Source organism: Miscanthus floridulus, chromosome 11 (genome assembly GCF_019320115.1).
Source record: "Miscanthus floridulus cultivar M001 chromosome 11, ASM1932011v1, whole genome shotgun sequence".
NCBI classification, from domain to species: Eukaryota; Viridiplantae; Streptophyta; class Magnoliopsida; order Poales; family Poaceae; genus Miscanthus; species Miscanthus floridulus.
The window spans coordinates 5,547,032-5,567,475 of record NC_089590.1 but is presented as its reverse complement, the minus strand read 5'-3'; the positions used below and the strand labels follow the sequence as shown (position 1 = coordinate 5,567,475).

The following is a 20,444-nucleotide window of genomic DNA, read 5'->3' as shown; positions in this document are numbered from 1 at the left end:
GGTCCTGCGGGGCCCAGGGGGGTAGGCAGACCCCTAGGCGGGCGCAACGCCTCCGCGGCGCCGAAGCGGCCGAGGCAACGCAGAGGCGAGCGCGTGCACTTTTTCGGCCAAAGCAGAAGTGTGCGCGGACGCGGAAAAGAAGGCACGGGGAAAGAAGTCAGTCGCGTGAGGACGAGCAGCTCCCGCCCGCGCACAAGAAGGCACGGGGAAAGAAGTCAGTCGCGTGAGGACGAGCAGCTCCCGCCGTGCGCCGCCTGCGACGTCTTCTTCTGAGCTGCTCCTGTCGCCCGCAGTCACGACGCCGACCAGCTTCCTCCCCGATGGTCTGCTTCCTCCCTGCCCCAAGGTAAGTTCCTCTCCCCTGCTCCTCTCTCATCTGCTGCTCCATGCCTCCGCCCTCCCCTGCTCCTCTCTTCTTGTCCACTGCCTCCACCCTCTCTGCTCCAGTCTCCCCTGCTCCCTGCCTCTGAATGCCTAAAGTCTTGTTGCTCTGAACTCTGATTGTCTGAACTCTGAAGTCTGAAAGTTTGATTGCTCTGAACTGATTGCTCTGAACTCTGAATGCCTGAACCTGAATGCCTCTGAATACCTGAACCTGTCAACCTAAATGCCTGAAAGTCAAATTCCTGATTGATCTGAACTCTGAATGTCTGATTGCCTGAACCTGAATGCGAAGTCTGAATGTCTTAGACAGTTAGACTTACAGTGTTTATGTTAGTGTGTTACTTGTTTAGTTGTTTTTTGTTTAGAATGAAGCTGATTGCCTGTATCTATGCTAGAGTTACTTGTTAGTTGATAGTTTTTATAGTACTTGTTTAGCTGATAGTTGTTAGTTTGTTATACATGTAGGATGTCGACATCAGAGCATGACACTCCTGAAAATGAGGCAGTGAATCTCCTGAAAAGAAATTCAGATGATGTGCGATGGGAATATGGGGTTCTGGTTGATGCTAAGAACAAGGACAAGGTGAAATGCAAGTTCTGTAATCATCAGAGCCAAGGAGGGATTCATCGGTTGAAGCAACATGTGGCCCATGTTGGAAAAAATGTGAAGAAATGCAGGAAGAGCACACAGGAGGCTAAAGACAAGTGCAAGAAATCACTAGATGAATCAAAAAGGAAGAGGAAGGATGTGAAGTTGTGTTTGAGCGTTTTTGAGCCATTGGTCAAAGTTCTACTTTTGGTTGATGGGGATGTGAAGCCATCAATGGGTTTCCTATATGGAGAACTATTGAAGGCAAAGAGAGAGATCAACAAGGCCTATGGCAATGTTGAGTCCCGTTACAAAGATGTTATTGCTAACATTGACAAGAAGATGAAAGGAAGACTTGATTCTCCATTGCATTTGACTGCCTATCTGCTAAATTCATACTATAGTTATGGTAACCCATCAATCTTTGATGATGCTACAATAACAGAAGGAAATCTAGAGACTTTTTATCATCATGATGAGGATAAGCAAGATCAGGCTGCCAACACTGAACTAAAGAAGTTTCAAAATAGAGAAGGACCATTTAACAAGAAGCTTGCAAAGACTTGTGTAAACTTTGATTACAACCCAGGTAACTGATATCCCATGGATGTTTATGCAGTTTGCTGTTTGCAACCATTGTAACTGATATTACAAGTTGTTTTTCATTTATTTCAGCATCTTGGTGGCGGCTGTATGGAACTGAAACACCAGCTTTACAGAAGATGGCAACAAGTATCCTATCTCTGACATCAAGCTCTATGTAAGACATAATCTGCTGCTCCCAAATTCTCTCTTTGCTGCAGATTAGGATAAGATTTTGGTCAGCATGGCTGTCCCCACCCTAGTGCCGTAGCTTGTAAGGCAATAGGCCATCTAGTACTTATAGTTGGTAGAAGTACATCAACCATGTCTTGGTAGTGGGCTGATAAGTCAACGTACTAGTAGTACTTAAGAGTAGGTAGTTGGTGTACTCACCATACCTCTCTGTACCTAATAAAGGTACTAGCTTATGTATATATACTATGCCAATGCAATGAGAAAAAGTAGTTCAGTTGCCACAACCAGAGGCAGAGCCTTGTCCAGCGCTGGAGCTTCTGCAGTGTATGTGTGTGTGCTGTGCTCACTTCTTCTTCTACCTCTAGCCATAGTGAGTGAGTGTGCGTGCTGGTAAGTTTACTGCTTACCTGGGCAGGGCAGCGAGGGACCAACAAGTGGTATCGGAGCCGTACAGCGGCGTCGCCGGACTAACCGCCGGCGGTGATGGCGGGTGATCATGGCTCAGAGACGGGCGACAGCAGTGGTGCTGCTGGGGCTTCCCAGCCACGACAAAAGGTCGTTGTGTGTGCGGTGCGGGAGGTCAGTGGCACTAGTTGGCTGACGCTGACTCGCACCAACTATGGCGAGTGGGCGATGACCATGAAGGTCAAGCTCAGAGCCTGGCGGCTCTTGAATGTCATTAACAAGGGCACCGATAAAGAAGAAGATGATATGTCAGCGATGGAGGCTATCCTCGCTGTCGTGCCAGCGGAGTACAGGGAGCCGTTGGGGGCGAAAAAGTCTGCTAAGGAGGCGTGGGAGGCCATTGCGGCAATGCGCGTCGGTTCCGACCTTGCAAAGAAGTCATTGGGGGCGACATCATCATCTTCAGGTGCCAGAATGGCGAGCACCGCGCGCTAACGGATGTGTATTACATCCCACAGCTGTGTTAAGGACGACGTCCTCAGGATCAGGGATCGGGAACAGCGGCTTCTCGCCAAGGTGAAGAGGTCCTGGAACCGGCTATACCTGCTCGACTTGAAGGTGGAGCAGCCCATCTGCCTGGTGGCGCGGCGCACGGAGGAGCCGTGGCTGTGGCACGCCCGGTTCAGCCATCTCAGCTTCGACGCCCTCGGCAAGCTGGAGAAGATGGTCCGGAGGCTACCTCACATCGAGCACGTAGGCGAGCTGTGTGACAGCTGCCTGGCCGAGAAATAGAGGAGGCTGCCATTCCCAAAGACGGCAAAGTACCGCGTGGCAGAGGCCCTCGAACTGGTCCATGGTGACTTCTGCGGGCCGATCACGTCGGCGACGCACAGCGAGCGCAAGTACGTCATCTTGCTTGTGGATGACTGCAGCCGGTACATGTGGCTACAGCTTCTGACGAGCAAGAGTGAGGCGGTGGAGGCGATCAAGAGGTTCAAGGTGCGTGCAGAGGCCGAGAGCGAGACGAAGCTGCGCGTGCTGAGGATGGATCGTGGCGGCGAGTTCACCTCAGTGGAGTTTGCCGCGTACTACACGGATCAAGGGGTGGTGTGCCACCACACCGCGTTGTACACGCCGCAGCAGAATGGCGTGGTGGAGCAGCGGAACCAGACGATGGTCAGAATGGCGAGGTCGATGATGAAGGCCAAGAAGATGTCGATAGAGTTCTGGGGCGAGGCGGTGGCCACGGCGGTGTTCATCCTCAACCACGCGTCCACCAAAGCCCGAAAGGGCAAGACGCCATTCGAGGCTTGTCACGGTTGCAAGCCGAACATGTCGTTCCTCAGAACGTTCGGCTGCATCAGCCATGTGAAGAACACCAAGCCTCACCTCGGCAAGCTGGAGGACAGGAGCATACCCATGGTGCTCCAAGGCTACGAGGATGGCAGCAAGGCTTATCGGCTCTACGATCCCAAGGGAGGCAAGGTGATGATCTCCAGGGATGTGGTGTTTAATGAGACGGCGGCCTGGGATTGGGAGGATACAGGCACGGGGGAAGCCGGTGGCGTCAGCGGCACTTTTGTCGTCGAACACATGGTGATCCAAGGAGGAGGAGATGCTAGCATTGGAGAGCAGGCTGCGGACGGGCCAGGTCCTGGCAGCAGAGGCGGTCGAGGAGCCACCAAGTCAAGCCATGACGGGCGCGGGGGAGCAGTCTCCATCGGCAGCGGCGCACTCGCCTCACCTCAGTCCCCTACTTCGGCAGTTCGGCAAGACAGGGGACACCTCCGCTCGAGTTTACTTCTCTGCCCACCGACATCGAAGAGTACGTGGACGCCTTCCATGACGGCGAGGAGGTACGTTTCCGTCGAGTGGACAACATCAGTCGGCGACGAAGGAGCTCCTAGGCTGGCCACTCGCATCCTCGACGATCCAGAGTTGCTTCTCGTCAGTGCGGAGGAGCCGCCCACGTCCGCAGGTGGCCGAGCGCGACGCCAATTGGCGGCGAATGATGCTGGAGTAGTTGAAAGCGATCGAGGACAATGGGACCTGGGAGCTGGTTGATCCATCGGCTGGCTGTCGGCAGATTGGGCTCAAATGGGTCTACAAGGTGAAGCGGGACGAGCAGCGGCGCCATCGTCAAGCACAAGGCACGGCTCGTCGCCCGCGGCTTCATCCAGTGCGAGGGCATCGACTTGGAGGTCTTTACTCCGGTGGCGCGCATGGAATCAGTCCGCATACCGTTGGCCATGGCAGCAGCGAAGGACTGGCAGTGTCCACCACCTCGACATCAAGTCAGGCCTTCCTCAATGGTGAGCTCACGGAGACGGTCTTCGTCAAGCAAGCTCTGGGCTTCGCCATCAAGGAGGCAGAGCACAAGGTGCTTAGGCTAGTGCAAGGGGCTCTATGGGCTCAGGCAGACCCCGCGGGCGTGGAATGCCAAGCTCGACGCCACTTTTGGGCGAGCTCGAGTTTACCTGCTGCGCCACGGAGCACATGCTCTACACGTGGCGACGGGGGAAGGAGGAGCTCGTCGTCGGTGTGTACGTGGACGATTTGATCGTCACCGGAGCGCGAGCAGAGGACATCGACAGTTTCAAGTGCGAGATGGCCGCTCGTTTCAAGATAAGCGATCTCAGCGCACTCTCCTACTACCTCATCATCGAGGTGAGGCAGGGGAAGCAGAGCGTCTCCCTAGGTCAGGGCACCTACGCGGAGAAGCTGTTGGAGCGCCGCGGCATGGCGGAGTGCAAGCCGTGCGCGACTCCGATGGAAGAGCGGTTGAAGCTGTCCAAGCACAGAACAGCGACGAAGGTGGACGTGACGCGCTACCGGAGCATCGTCGACGGGTTGTGGTACCTCATGCACACTCGGCCGAATATCGCGTTCGCGGTTGGGTACGTCAGCCGATTCATGGAGGACCCGCGTGAGGATCACTGGACGGCGGTGAAGAGGCTGCTGCGCTACATCAAGGGGACGCTCGATCAAGTGATCATCTTCCCCAAGCACGGCAGCAAGGGTGGGCTGCGCCTCACGGTCTTCAGTGAGGCACCCCCCAAAACAGAGGAAGGTGAGCCAAAGCTCACTGTCTTCAACGATGCGAACATGGCGGGCGACATCGATGGGCGATGGAGCACCTCTGGCGTGCTCGTCTTCCTTAGAGCAACCCTCATTGCTTGGCAATCACTGAAGCAAAAGATCGTGGCGCTGTCGATGTGTGAGGCGGAGTATGTCGCAGCGGCCATGGCGCCGTGCCAAGCTATTTGGCTGCGCCGGCTACTTGGCGAGCTGACCGGCGAGGAAGCTCACCCGCCAGCATTGATTGTGGACAACCAGCCCGCCGTCACCCTCGCCAAGAACCCTGTCCTCCACGACCGGACCAAGCACATCGACATCAAGTTCCACTTCCTCCGGGACTGTGTTGATGGAGGACAGATTGTCATCGAGTTCGTCGAGACCGGCAGAGAGCTCGCTGACATCCTCACCAAGTCACTTGGGCGCCTGCGGTTCATGGAGTTGAGGAAGATGATTGGCATGGATGAGGTAAAGGCTTCGGGTTAGCAGCAGGATTAGGGGAAAAATTGTAAGACATAATCTGCTGCTCTCAAATTCTCTCTTTGCTACAGATTAGGATTAGATTTTGGTCAGCATGGATGTCCCCTCCCTAGTGCTATAGCTTGTAAGGCAATAGACCATCTAGTACTTGTAGTTGGTAGAAGTATATCAGCCATGTCTTGGTAGTGGGCTCATCTAAGCCAACGTACTAGTAGTACTTAAGAGTAGGTAGTTGGTGTACTCACCATACCTCTCTGTACTTGATAGAGGTACTAGCTTATGTATATATACTATGCCAATGCAATGAGAAAAAGTAGTTCAGTTGCCACAACCAGAGGTAGAGCCTTGGCCAGCGCTAGAGCTTCTGCAGTGTATGTGTGTGTGTTGTGCTCACCTCTTCTTCTACCTCTAGCCATAGTGAGTGAGTGTGTGTGCTGGTAAGCTTACTGCTTACCTATGCAGGGCAGCGAGGGACCAACACTCTTCTGGTTGTGAAAGAAATTAGGAGCACATTTGAAATGGTTAGTCCCTATCTAATGTTAAGATTTCAGCACTAAACTTACAGGAATGGAAATGGTTATGCTCTCATGTTTAATTTCATAATTTTTAGGTACACACTAAGAAGAGAAATAGGCTTACCACAACCCTGCCTCAACAAATTGGTCTATATTCAATTCAACTCCAAGATGATTAATAAGAAAGTAAAGATAAGTCAAAGAAAATCACTAATGTTCTCTTGTCTAGTGATACAACTGAAGCTCAAGGTTTTCTGAAGAGGAGGGAGATGATTGTGCAACTGTTGTCTTTAGAGATAAGGAAGATGAGGAGATGCCAGGTACAGGAATACCTTGGTCTGTTATTGGAGATGCAATGGGAGCAGAAGCGGACTGCACAATGTCATGTGCTGTGTATGACAAGTGCTACCAATTCTAGTAAAATACAGTTGTTTTGCTTTTCTGAGGCCACTGACTAGCTAATACTAGTAAAGTGCTGAAAAAATAATAATGCGATAAAATAGGCCTATGCAATCGAAAGCTGATGTTAAAGGGCAGACCAGACCCAATTGTGAAATAAATGGAAGGTGCATAACTCATCTTTGCTCTCGTTATTAACTTATTCCACACTTAGCGAAGAATTAGTAGTCGAAGTATCTTCATTAGTAATCTGTAACACTGTCTGAGTTTTTCTTTGTCTGCTCTCTCACATTCTCATCCAATAAGTATCTCCTTCATTCTCCGATCCCATCTTCTCTCCTTTGAGGCTTTGACTCCATTGAGTTCAAGATTCTAGTAGCGACCAATGCCGAACAGAGCGCTGCCAGATTGGGGAGGAGGGGGGCTCCACTCAATCCTACCTTGAGTACCATCTATTTAGTTTCTTTAGTTGGTTGTGTGGTTGCAATTGCCCTCTTTCCCTTTAGACTCTACTACTCTAGTGTCTTGTGACAGCCTTACTTTAGATGTGCTAAATAAGAAAATCTAAAAATTTAATGTATGGAGAATTTTTGTGTATGCCACTAGAAATTCACTGATTCATGCAATCCAAAACTTTTCACTATGTGCGTATATCAATATAATATATTTGCATCTACATTGCATCAAGTTTGCTTTCGAATAGTTTGTTTCCTTATGTCACCATGTTATCGCATGAGCTAAAGCGAACTTCTGGATGAATCTTGTGACAAGATTTCATCCTACTAGAATAAGAACATGACATGAAGCACTTGATCAATTAGTCAGAATATACAAATGGCAAATAATCACCATTACATCTACATAAGAACTTTCATGAACTTTAATCACCATGGGTATCCAACAGCTAACACTAATATTTTAAAAACCAATCAGGAATGGCTACAGAAACCAGAAGTAACCAGCCAAGTTACAACTGGTCCATCAGGTGGGTACTGGTAGGTGGTAATGCTGTACCCACTACTGGGGACATCGGTTTGGATTTTTTTTCCCAAATAAATGAAACTAGTACACATCCTTACATGTTTCAAGGTCAAGATAAGTTTAAAGAAAATCAAGATAAAATTGTGACACGACTTGTTCAGTCACCCAACTAGCATCAGTTATACAACCTATTTTAATGGATTAATGTGGCTTGACAAATGATTTTACAGTAATATTTTGGGGCATTTGTCGTGCATATGGACTAACATACCTGCTATGCCCAAGGAATGACGAAACTATATTAAAAGTTGCAAGCAATCGGCTAAGTCAGCAGATGATGTATATTAGTATCATAGTTTTCCTTTCCATTAATGCAAACACATCTACTGCAACACTTTATATGCAGTGGAAAAACTAAAGGTCATGTTTAATATTCAGCATCCAAATGCCAAAAATCATCATTTATTGGTTCAGTTTTCCAGAGGCATTGAGGCGACGTAGCTCAAAGACATATTCGAAAGAATATCTTATTATAAGTATAAGCATATCACAAGAAAAATGTTAGCATACTAGGAAGTCCAATCAACTCACTCATAAGGAATAGATTTGTGAAGTTAGCGGCACGCACCTCCCAAGCACATAGCCTTGAGCTTGAGAAGACCATTTCCTTGGGGGCCCGACACCGGGAAAGTGCAGGAGACAGAATGCTTCACGTGATTTACGGCAATGGAAGCACTGTACCAGGGGCCCCGCACAATCGGCTTACCAATGGCATTGACTATCTACTGTTCTGGGTGGCCTTCTCTATTGCCTAGCTGCAGCACGGGCACAAAAGGAACAAGTGAGCCATAGCAATTACTCTTGTGGACAAAGGAAACCAAATCCAACAACGGCGAGCACAATAACACATTACATGAAGAAGAAAACATCACTCAAAGGTACATGAATCCTACATGTTGCCACAAAATTGCCATCCATCCTCTACATGGGCACCAAAAGCATTTAAGATATATGTCTAGCCATCTAGGTTACATTACAGGTCAAGAAACCCTGAACTACAGGAACAGATGTGTCACACCCCGTTGCCGCTGGCGATCACCGTCGACGTGAGGAACACGAGATCGGAACGACAGAGGAAAGATTCCTCCTGCCGAGTCTGTATTGTCTGAAAAATGCGATACCCTCCTAGAGTTTCACCGAGATGGCTTAATACAGACTGGTTCTGCCCTCAGGGACCCACACGTCATAGACGTTGCATTACATAAACGATTAAATACGTAATCATAGATAGATAACGCCTTCCAGCGAGTACGCCTCCTTCAGGTGGTCATCAGTCGTGGGCTTGACAGCTCCTCCCGCCGAAGTGCCTGCTTGCCCCCAAGCAGGTGCATCTGGAAAGCGATGGCGCAAGACGTTGTAGTCTTCCTAGGTGGCCGACGTCGGTGGAAGGCCGCTCCATTTCACCAGGACTTGAGGACAGCGGTTGCACCCTTCTTGACCAGGTGGCGCTCGATAATGACTTCAGGAACCGCCAGCGGCCGCCTCAATGTCAATAGTGACCGGCAGTTCTGAAAACACTGGGGAGAAATCAGGAACAAATGACTTGAGCTGGAAAATGTGAAATATCGGGTGGATTTGGCTACTCTGAGGTAAATCCAACCGATAGGCCACTTTGCCAAATTTCTCCAGGATGGTGTATGGCCCATAGAACTTGTATGCTAGCTTGGGATATGGTCGATTGGCCACTATGGACTATGTATATGGTTGGAGCTTTAATAGCACTTGATTGCCCACCTAGAACTGGAGATCTACTCTTTTCTTATCAGCCATGACTTTCGTCCTATTCTGAGCACTGGCCAAATGTTGCTTCAGAGATTGAAGATGGAGCTCACGGTTCTCAATGATTTCAGCAACAGTTGGTAATGTAGCAGGTGATAACAATGGTGTGGCGCCCACTGTTGGTTCACTAGCCATAGAGTGCTTTGAAAGGAGAGCAACCGAGGGAGGAGTGGAATGTGGAGTTGTACCATAGTTCTGCTAGGGAGAGCCTAGGACTTCCAAGGTTCTTGGAGCATCTTGAACTGAACACCTCAGGTACATTTCTAAGCACTGGTTGACCCTTTTGGTTTGCCCATCTGACTGTGGGTGGTAAGCTGTGCTGAGGGCCAATTTAACTCTATAAAGCTTGAAGAGTTCCTTCCAAAAAGCACTGACAAAAATGGTGTCCCTATCAGAAACAATGGATTGTGGTAACCCATGTAACCTGACCACATTGTCCATAAATATATGTGCTATAGAGGCTGTTGTATAAGGGTGTTTGACTACCATGAAATGTGCATGTTTGGTTAATCTGTCCACTACTACAAGAATGACATTGTAACCTTGTGATTTTGGAAGGCCCTCTATAAAGTCTATAGATAGATCCATCCAAACTCCCTGAGGTAATGGTAAGGGTTGGAGTAAACCTGCAGGATGAGTGTTGGAGTGTTTGGCATGTTGACAGACATCACACTGTTTGATGTAGCTTTCCACAGCATGTTTCATCCCTTTCCAAGAAAAGTGATTTTTCAGCCTCTGATATGTTGCAGTAGTGCCAAAATGTCCACCTATAGCAGTGGAATGAAAACTAGCAATAAGCTTAGTTTGTAGTGCTGAATTGTTGCCAATCTGGAGCTTGTTATGGTGTCTGATCAACCCATTATCAAGACTATACCCTGCTGGATCAGGGCTAGTAACTGCCAACTGTTGAAGCAATTACTGAGCTCTAGCATCTGTTATATATGAATTGAGGACCTCCTGGACCCAATTAGGCTTCACCAAGGATACTGCCTGTAAGGTGTGGAGATGTGCAACTCTAGACAGAGCATCAGCAGCTACATTCTCCTTGCCCTTCTTGTAGACATTTTTAAATTGAAGTCCCATAAGTCTAGTCATGGCCTTCCTCTGCATTTCCGAATGAAGATTTTGCTCAACAAGATAGAACAGGGATTTATGATCAGTTAAGATGGTGAATTCTTACCTCTGTAGGTAATGTTTCCATTTCTCCACTGCTATAATTAAGGCTAGAAACTCTTTTCTTAAATGGATAGCTTCTGATGTTTCTCTCCCAATGCCTTACTGAGATAAGCAATGGGCTGTCCAGATTGCATAAGAACTGCTCCAATTCCTTCCCCACAAGCATCAGTTTCCACTGTGAAAGGTTGCTGAAAATTTGGCAGTGCTAGGACTGGAGTAGTTGTGAGAGCTAATTTGAGATTATCAAAGGCTTCTTGGGCTATTGGGGGGCACTGAAATTGCTTGTGCTTGAGTAAGTTGGTGAGTGGTTTGGCCATAATTCCATAACCCTTCACAAATTTTCTATAATATCCTATTAGGCCTAAGAAAGCCCTGAGTTCTGTCATAGTTTTGGGTTGGGGCCAATGTAACATAGCATGAGTTTTCTGAGGATCAATAGCTACTCCTGCAGCTGAAATGATGTGGCCCAAATACTCTAGCTGTGTTTGAGCAAATGAACATTTGGATTGCTTTAGGTATAACTGATTGGTCTGCAACACTTCCAAAACTTGTTCTAGATGCTTTAGATGATCCAGAAAGACTAACACAAACTTCCTCAGGAATGGCTGGAGAATTTGGTTCATGATGCATTGAAAGGTAGCAGGTGCATTGGTCAGGCCAAAAGGCATTACCTTAAATTGATAGTGGCCATGATGAGTCTTGAATGCAGTTTTATACTCATCTTCTGGCAACATTCTAACTTGATGGTATCCTGATCTCATATCCAGCTTAGTGAAGTATTCTGCTCCCTCTAACTCATCCAGAATTTCTTCAATGATTGAGAGAGGAAACCTGTTCTTGATTTTTATCTCATTGAGTTTTCTATAGTCTACACAGAACCTCCATGTCCCATCCTTTTTCTTCACTAGCAGTACAGGAGAGGCAAAGGGACTATGACTGTGTGTTATCAGCCCAGACTGCAGCAACTGCTTGACTTGAGTTTCAATTTTAGTCTTGTGCTGTGGAGAGTAGTGATAGGGTCTGGCATTGACCGGTATAGCTCCTAGTAGGAGTGGGATAGAATGGTCATAGCTTCTTTGTGGTGGTAAGGTTTGAGGGTCGCAGGTCAAGGTTGGTAGGTTCGGCACTGGTAGGTTCAGGGTGAGGTTTAGAGGTTTGCTCAAGCATGACAAAGGCCCAGGTGTCATTGCCTTTGGTAGCCTTATACAGTTGGGTAGGGGAAATGGGTGTGGCTTATAGAGGTGGGGTTTGTAGGCCTTGGATGGTGACTGTATTGCTAGCATGTGTAAAGGTGAGGGTTTTGTTGCTCCAATCACACTGCATGGGGCTATGTAACTTGAGCCAATCAAAGCCAAGAATAGCATCATAAGGACCCATATCTATGACAAGCATGTCACTATGTAGAGTATGACCTTGAATATATCATTACAGATTAAGTACCTTAGCTTGTGCATTTAACTGTTGCCCATTGGCTAGCTTCACAGTTCTAGGAGTGACTGGTATTGTTGGTAAATTTGCCATGGCCACAAAACTTGAACTGATAAAGCTGTGTGAGCTTCCTGAATCCAGAAGGACTAGCATCACTTTGTTCTTCACCAGAGTTCTCAGTTTGATACTGTTATCATTGTTAGCACTGGATAGGGCATTGAGGGATAGCTGACAAAAGTCCTCAGCTAAAGCATCTTCCACGGCTAAGGTATTAAGAACTTCTTCAGTGATCTCCTCCTTGTCCAGTGGATTGACCATAATGGCATTCAGCTGTGGTTTAGCACGTTTGGAGCATACATCCTGATGACCAGGTTCGTACTTGTCCCCACAGAAGTTGCAGAGATTGTTTGCTCTTCGATAATCCCTCAATTGCCTAAGTCTTGTGAGGTTTTGAGAAGTTTGGTTGTCATGCTTCTGTGGCTGAAATCTATTTGCAGGTGGTGGTCTTGTGGTTTTGGTCTTGTTCCTGTCAATTGTTCTCTGCTGGATTTTGGCAATCAAGGCAGCTCTGTCTACTGTTACTGGTACATGAGGTTCCACGGTAGCTCTAATCTCCTCTTTCAAGCCATCCACATACTTGGTTGCAAAGAAGAGTTCATCATAGTGGCAATTATGCATTGTAACATCAAATTGCAGAGACTGAAAAGCAGCAGTGTATTCCTCCACAGTTCTAGTTTGCTTGAGGGATAGCAGGTCATTGAGGGCCTACCTAAAATCATCAGCACCAAACTTCTCCAGTATAATGGAACAGAAAGGCTGCCATGTAGGTACAGAATGGTTTTGCTTGTATGCTTGCCACCACTTGGTTGCATTTCCCTCCAGATGCATCACAGCAGTTGTGATCTTTAATGACTCAGTAATGTTGTATATGGTAAAATAGTTGCAGCAGTTGTCAATCCAAATTTGGGGGCTTGTTCCATCAAACATGGGAAATTGCATTTTGGGAATGGAATGGTGGGGTAACTGATCTTTATTGGAAGGGCCATGGGTCCTCTTGGATGTGCCTGGCTTGTGGTCATGAATCGTGGCAGCAAACACATTATCAAACACTGTTTCTTCAGCTGAGACTACTGAGGCATTATCTGAACTATCATCCAGCTTTTCTTTTCCCATTTGTCTGATCGTTAGACTAGCCACTGCCTAACCATTGGCTTGAACTTGCTTCGCAATTTTCTTCTGTTCCTCCTGAGCTGTCGTGACCTGAGTCTTCAGTTCTTGCTAAATTAGGCCCAAATCGTTGATCTGGGCGAACAATAGATCAAAGTTCCCCATGATCCGATCCCACCTTGTATTGCCCTCTTCACTGGTCTAAGACATGGCTTCCAAGATGAATTAGGTCTGCACAGATGGTTTCTTGGGAGCCGTTGTGACTGATACCGAGGTGCAGCAACGGGTTTGGAAGACCTCCCCCTTAGCCTGTTACACCTGAACTCGCCGACTACGCCCAAAAGTGAGGCACCACCAAGGAATTTTACACAGAGACCTGCTCTGCAACCCGAGTGTGGACACTTCTTCGCCTTCGCCACCGCACAACAATCAGCTTCACGAGACTACGGAATTTTACACGGAAACGATGTTCCGAAACCCTCGTCTCGACTGACTGTTTGCTAATGAGAGATAGGGAGCAGGATGATGGCTGCTCAACAGGTTCTCGCCTCCTAAACCAACAAATTGCTGATGTAGTCCCCCAGTCGAGTGATGTGTCGTAGACCGATCGGATCTGAGCGGTAGTAGTGGTGGATTGGGCTGGTGGTGGTGGATCTGGGTAGGGATGGTGGTGAGCACTACTACATAAATGATTTTGCGCAGCGTTGCACTTTTGCACTCCATGGCAGGCACCTATTTTTGCCCGCTGCGGTAAATCCCACGATTTACCGCGACGGGTATTTTTTATTTACCGCAGCAGGCACTTTTGCCCACCATGGTAAATCGATTTACCGTGACGGGCACCTTAAGATATCCGCCACGGAAAATACCATATTTACCGTGGCGGACATCTTAAGGTGCCCGCCACGGTAAATCGATTTACCGTGGCGGGCATTTTATAAGGCCCGCCGCAGTAAATACGGCCCAATCCAGAGCCCAGATACAGTCCAATTCCGAGGTCACGTATATATACAAGAGCCTAGGGTTTCACTGTGAGTCCTCAGCGCCGCACCACACTTCTCTCCCTCACCCCTGCCCTACCCCTCCTCTCTCGCGCCGCACCACTCTCTCTCCCCTACCCTACACTCCTCCCGGCGGCCCTCCTCCCTCCGCTCCTCTCTCCCCGGCGACGCGCCCCCTCCCCTCCTCTCCCTGGCGGCGCTCAGTGAGGTGAGGTGAGGCAGGGCGGCGACGAGGCGCGTGCGGCGGCGCTCGGCGAGGCCCACGTGGCGGCGTCTGTGGTGGATCCAGGGCGCCCGGTATGTCTCTCCCTCTCTCTCCCACCCTCTCTCTCTCCTCAGTCCTCCCTCATCTCTCTCTCTCTCTCATAGGCGAGGTGCTGCACGGCGCAGGGACGGGCACACGGCGGTGGATCCAGGCGGCCGCGTCGACTCCTTGCGACGTGGATCCACACAACAGCGGATCCAGGGTGGATGCGTGGATCTAGGCCGGCCGCGTCGACTCCCTGCTCCCGCGACGTGGATCCACACGACGGCGGCATGGATCCATGGCAAGACGGCCCCAACCTGCGGCATCGACGCAGATCCGGCGGCGGATCCGGCGAGGAGGAGACCCCGGCGGCGGATCCAGCGAGGTGCGGTGGCTCCAGTATTGGGCTGGGACGGGCTCGTCGATGGGCTCGAGAATGGGCTCGCCGGCGGGTTCCTAGTTTTTTTTGTTTTTTTAAACGATTAACCGCGGCGGGCATCCTAACGTGCCCGCCGCGGTAAATCGATTAACCGTGGCGGGCAAGGCCGCCCGCCGCGGTTAAGCCACGATTTACCGTGGCCTCTAGGCCGCGGCGGACGGCTTTGCCCGCCGCGGAAAACCGAAAACGCTCGCCTCCAGTAAAGTTTGTGTAGTAGTGGAGGTGGTGGTGGTGGTGGTGGAGTTGGTGGGGTGGAGCTCTGAGGTAGGCAACGCCGACACCGCAGCTGACCCAGTTCCACCAAAGAGTGGACCTATGGGACCTCCGGTCGAACACCACGAGGGCGAGGACGGAGATCAACCAGCCACCCGGAATTACGAACCGCGATCAAAGCTAGACGGATACGGGAAGCTCTACGGGGCAAGAGCTGCCTGACCTGGGTAGTTGATGAGGATGTGGTGACTGCGCCGACTCGGGAAGCCACCGCCACCGATAACTGACATCGGAGAAGAGCCGGTGGAGCTCGTCACCCACGCCGAGGATGAATCGTCTCTGATACCACTTGTCACACCCCGTTGCCGCCGGCGATCACCGTCGACGTGAGGAACACAAGAGGAACACGAGATCAGAACGACAGAGGAAAGATTCCTCCTGCCGAGTCTGTATTGTCTGAAAAATGCGATGCCTTCCAGAGTTTCACGGAGATGGCTTAATACAGACTGATTCTGCCCTCAGGGCACGTCATAGACGTTGCATTACATAAACGATTGAATACGTAATCATAGATAGATAACGCCTTCCTGTGAGTACGCCTCGTTCAGGTGGTCATCGTCGTGGGCTTGACAAGGTGAGGTCAGCTATATATACTGCTATAAGAAAATGGCTTAAAATCCCCAACATTCAAGCGCTACAGCCAAGGTGTAGTTGATCTGATGCTAAGCGTCATGAGGACAAGTAAATACTTGATGCAAGACGCAACGGGATTCAAGGGTTCGACCTGGAGCATGAGAGGAAGACGGAGAGGTCGCTGACAGCGCTGGCTGCGACGGCGCCCGTCAGGCCCAGCAGCGAGAGCGCCACCGCGCGGCTGGCCCACGCTCCCGGCCCCGAATCGGTCACCTCCGGCGGGGGCTGCGCCGGTGATGCCGTGGGCTGGGTCTGGGCGGAAAGGCGGCGGAGGAGGACTGGAGAGGTGGAGGCGGCGGACAGCCGGCGGCGAGCCGCCAACATTTTGGCTTTGCGGAAGGGGAAAGAAACGACAAGCCCAACAGGGGCGAACAGGCGATACTGCACAGTTCTAGGTCTGCAGCAGGTGACTGACTAGTGGGCCCAGCAAAGAAAAACCAAGGATTCCGTTGATGCATTGCAAAGTACTTCTAAAAAAATGAGTAAATGAGTAAAAAAATATTCTGAAAAATCGTAGTAAATTTACTACTATTCTGAATTTCATGTTAAGTTTAGCATATCGACAAAATTAATGTATAGTTATCTTAAATATATCATTTACTACTTCAAAATCAACATCAACAATATGTTATTACTACTCCTGTTTATTAGAGGCATATAAGATTTATGTATTAGGATATATATCAATATTCATTACATCCAACAATATCTATAGGCAAATTCTATCACACGACCATCGTGCGGGAGCTTGCTGCACGCGCCCCCGCGGCCTATGAGTCATCCATCGTGTTGTCGTCCCCAAAAATAGGTCACCGGCGCTAGGGTTCCGGTTACGAATTTGGGGGTTTTTTAGGGGATCTCCATTGCCATTAACCTTAGAAGGGGGAGGGGGCCTCAAGCGGCGGCTAGACTGGCGTTGCTGGCGAGTTAAGGGGTGGTGAGTGAGGTGGTGGGGACGTCGCCGAATGGGCGGCGGGAGGCATCCGGTTGGGAAGAGCTCATAATCTCCTATACAACTAAAAAGAATAAAGCGTGGACACTTTTTGGTACGACATTCCAACGTGGGCCCATAGTCCTACCTGCTGCGTTCCCGCATCCCTCGCTCCTACACCCATCCCTTGCAACAAAATTCTTCCTTCCAAATTAGTCATGCACAATTATAGCAATACAATTTGCTAAATGAGGACTATATATACGAATGATTGATTATAGACCAATCTTCATTCTTTTTTTTTGAAGGAAGAAAGAATATTAAGGATTATGTGAAACCGAGCAACCAGACCACCTTCCATGCACGGCGCCACAATGGTGCATGCAAACAGGAATCGTGCATGTGCAATCAAGAAGGAAGTCATGCAACCAATCAAGAAGGAAACTGCCATCATCAAAGACCACACCAACCACAAGCGGCACGTTAGCATGGCTTATCAATCTCTTCTCTCATCAAGTCTAAAAAGACTAAAAAGTGGACACCGTTTTTGTGCGACAATCCAACATCGGGTCGTCGGTCTGCCTGCGTGCGATCCCATGCTCATTATCCCACCCGGCGTCGTCGCCCCCCACAATGGCCCACACGGCGCTTCTTCCCTAAAAATGCCACTCCACACGAGAATCACGTGATCACGTCTCATCATATGCCACTAATAGACGGAAACCTACGGCCAAACGGCGTCCACTAGTTGTAAAGCTTGTGAAAAAAAATCTTAAATTGCCGGGCCGAATAGGAAGGAGGGGATATGGACGTCCATCTGGGCGTAATTAACGCTCGTGAAAAAAAATCTCACATCTCTAGCCGGCCAAATAGGAAGGGAAGAAACGGACGTCCATCCGGCGTAATTAAGACTTGCGAAAAAATACGTCACTTCTCTTTCCTAAAATCACATTACATGCAAGCCTAGATTTTCATATTCTCTCCTCCTTCTCTCTTTCCTTGTAGCGACAACCGCGCAAAAGAGAGGCAGACGAGATTAGACGCCATATCCTGGTTCCCCATCCCACCACGAACCATCGTCGCTCTGGCCGTCATCTATCATCATAGTGGATCGATCATCGTGCAAGCCGCTGTTTAGCTCGTCCTGCTCGTGGAAGAAAGGAAAGGAACAGCGTCCAGTGGCCAACCAGATAGCTAGCGTGCGTCTTCAGCTAGGCCCTCCCCACCGGCTCGCCGTCATCAAAGGATAAGTACGTCTCCGCCAGCATCTTCCACCGCTGTCGCCCTCTTGGTAGGGCAAAGTCCATCATCCTCGTTAGTTTGACAGTTTGGCCACCGCACCCATCGATCTCGGTAGTACTATGCGTAACCGCGCATAACCCCTCCTACCGCATCATCACCCAGGTATATATGTCTCCAAAACTTTCATGGCCAATCGTCACTTGATTAGTAATGCAGGTTGCTTTTCCAGCTTTCAAGTGCAATTCTTGTTTGGACGTTCCCTATAGTATTCAGGTTGCTTCTCCTGCTTTCATTTTTTAGGCCTCCATTTAGGTTCTATGTCATCCAACTAAACAAGCCAGTTAGGAGCAAGTACCCAATACAAATTTATATTTTTGTTTATGATAATTAATGTTACTTTAGCTTTAAACAATAATTATTTATATGTGTGGCCATACTTTCATAAACAGGACAGCTGCAGGTGACATATTAAGATCGAGTTTTGTCCTGGCAGTTTGCAATAAGATTGTTTTTATTTCTTCAAAAAAATAAGATTGTTTCGATTTTATGCTAAAACTTAAATTATATTTTAATTGTTCACGCATCGAAGACGGATTTACAAAAAACAAACGTTCTAAACATCTCTTAAATTACATTTTAATTGTTCATGCATCATGCTTATGTCGACCCTGTGCATGCTGGAGCTTTGGCCAGCAGATGGCAGGGCAATAGCTATAGGAATTAATATGCTCTATTTAATTATTCTTTACAATATTATTTGCTTGATCATAAGGCATAAAAGCAGGAGAGCATAGCAGTTCTGTTTTAGTTCAGTAGTTGAGCCATCTTACGAACAGAAGCACATTGCAATTTATTCATGATTCAAATTCTGTGTTTTTGGAGCTTCCTAGAATTTTCGTTCTGATCCACATATAGTTTTCGTGTTGCAGAGGATGTACTACTGGGAGCAAGAATGCCGCAATAGCTGGTATTGTTGTGGTGGTTCCAACGGTGTATAACTGTTTTAGGCCCTGTTCGCTTCGCTGAAAAAACAAGTCGAAACACTGTCCTGACAGATTGTTGTGAGAGAAAAACACTATTCCAGCTAAAAATACAAGCTGAAAAGTACGGATTATAAGAGAAGCGAACAAGGCCTTAGTGTTATTAGTAGTATATATTTAGTTTATGTGGACTTCCTACCAATAAATTAATGAATATGCTTAAGAGAGGGTATATCATCATTTTGTTTTCTTTTGAGAAAATATATGCATCATTTTGGTATTTAGATCAAGCAGTGACGATCCAGCCCTGAATGACCATGATAGGTCGGTGGGCACAAACTTCGTGGCACTCATGTCCGCCCGGTAACGCAACACTCGCGCATCCTCCCCTCCGGCATCGTCTCCCTCCCTCCACCGCTGCAACCGCTGGGACACGCAAAGGTGCGATCTTAACACCGAATTCGGCTCCCCTCGCGCCATTGGTCCCCAAAGACATCGCCTTTGCTCTGATATGTGTTTTTGTGTGGTCATGGGTTGCTTGTGATCTCTTCTCTAGGGGGCGGTTTTCTGGCCGGTTACTGACTTAATGTTGCGGGGCCAGAAGTGGGTCGCTAGGCTGTAGTTCTTGCTGTCGTGGAACGCCAAATCTAGAGCCTAGAGGAGAGTGGAGGCCTCCGCGCCTCATCGATGTTTGGTCAAGGCTATCCATGCAGAATGAGCTGTAATTTGATGAGCTTCATAGCAAGTGGTGATTTTGAGTAGTTGATACCTTCTTGCTAGATATATTTTAATCTACCTAGGTAGTGGGGAAATAACAAAGGACACAGGAATACCTCCATATTTTAAGTTTTCCTTTTACATAATACTGGCCCCGTTCGGCTGGCTAAAATTTGGCTGAAAAACACTGTTCCCGCTAGTTTGTTGTGAGAGAAAAACAATGCTCGGCTGGTTTGGTGAACGGTAACTTGAGAGGAGAAGCAGCCGGCTGGCTGGTCTGAACCAGGCCAGCGAACGGCACCACTATATATAACTTGACTGTGAACATGGGCCATGGCAGCTTAGGAAGCCGTCTGCAGGAATCATCTCCTATTCTAGAGTCACTGGAAAATGTTCAAGTTATAAAAAAAATAGAAAGAGATGCTTCTTGTTTGACTACACTATTTATCCCTTCTTCTATATACAACACGAGTTCTAAAATCTGAATTACATTGAAATTTTGCTTGCCTCATGTAACTACATGTGACTTCTTAAGTATGATAATCTCATTATAGTATGTTAGAATTATAGTCCGTTTGTTACAAGTCTTTCATATTGGGGTCTGTTCGGCAGGACTGAAAAATACTGTTTCGGCTGATTGTTGTGAGAGAAAAATACTGTTCTGGCAGAACATGAATAGTGATTTTGTGAGGTGGCTGGCCAGCCGGCAATCAGCCAGCCAGCCAGCCGAACACGGCCTGGAATTAAATAATTGCCTACATCTCAT

The 20,444-nt window shown here is 48.4% G+C and overlaps 1 protein-coding gene across 1 annotated transcript; it reads left to right on the top strand.

Annotated features, from left to right (window-relative positions):
* Positions 1–5: 5 nt before the first annotated feature.
* On the top strand, positions 6–19,076 carry LOC136493454 (uncharacterized). Its single transcript, XM_066489538.1, has 4 exons — positions 6–346; positions 850–1,562; positions 1,649–1,733; positions 18,911–19,076. The coding sequence occupies exons 1-4, from the start codon at positions 321–323 to the stop codon at positions 19,005–19,007; spliced, it is 921 nt and encodes a 306-aa protein (XP_066345635.1). The 5' UTR covers positions 6–320; the 3' UTR covers positions 19,008–19,076.
* Positions 19,077–20,444: the final 1,368 nt, after the last annotated feature.

Bases quoted from the DNA above. Each gene is read 5' to 3' on its own strand.
- LOC136493454 (XM_066489538.1), top strand. From the start codon at position 321: ATGGTCTGCTTCCTCCCTGCCCCAAG. The intron at 1,563-1,648 runs GTAACTGATATC...CATTTATTTCAG, and splicing joins AAACTTTGATTACAACCCAG to CATCTTGGTGGCGGCTGTAT. The intron at 1,734-18,910 runs GTAAGACATAAT...TTCGTGTTGCAG, and splicing joins TCTCTGACATCAAGCTCTAT to AGGATGTACTACTGGGAGCA.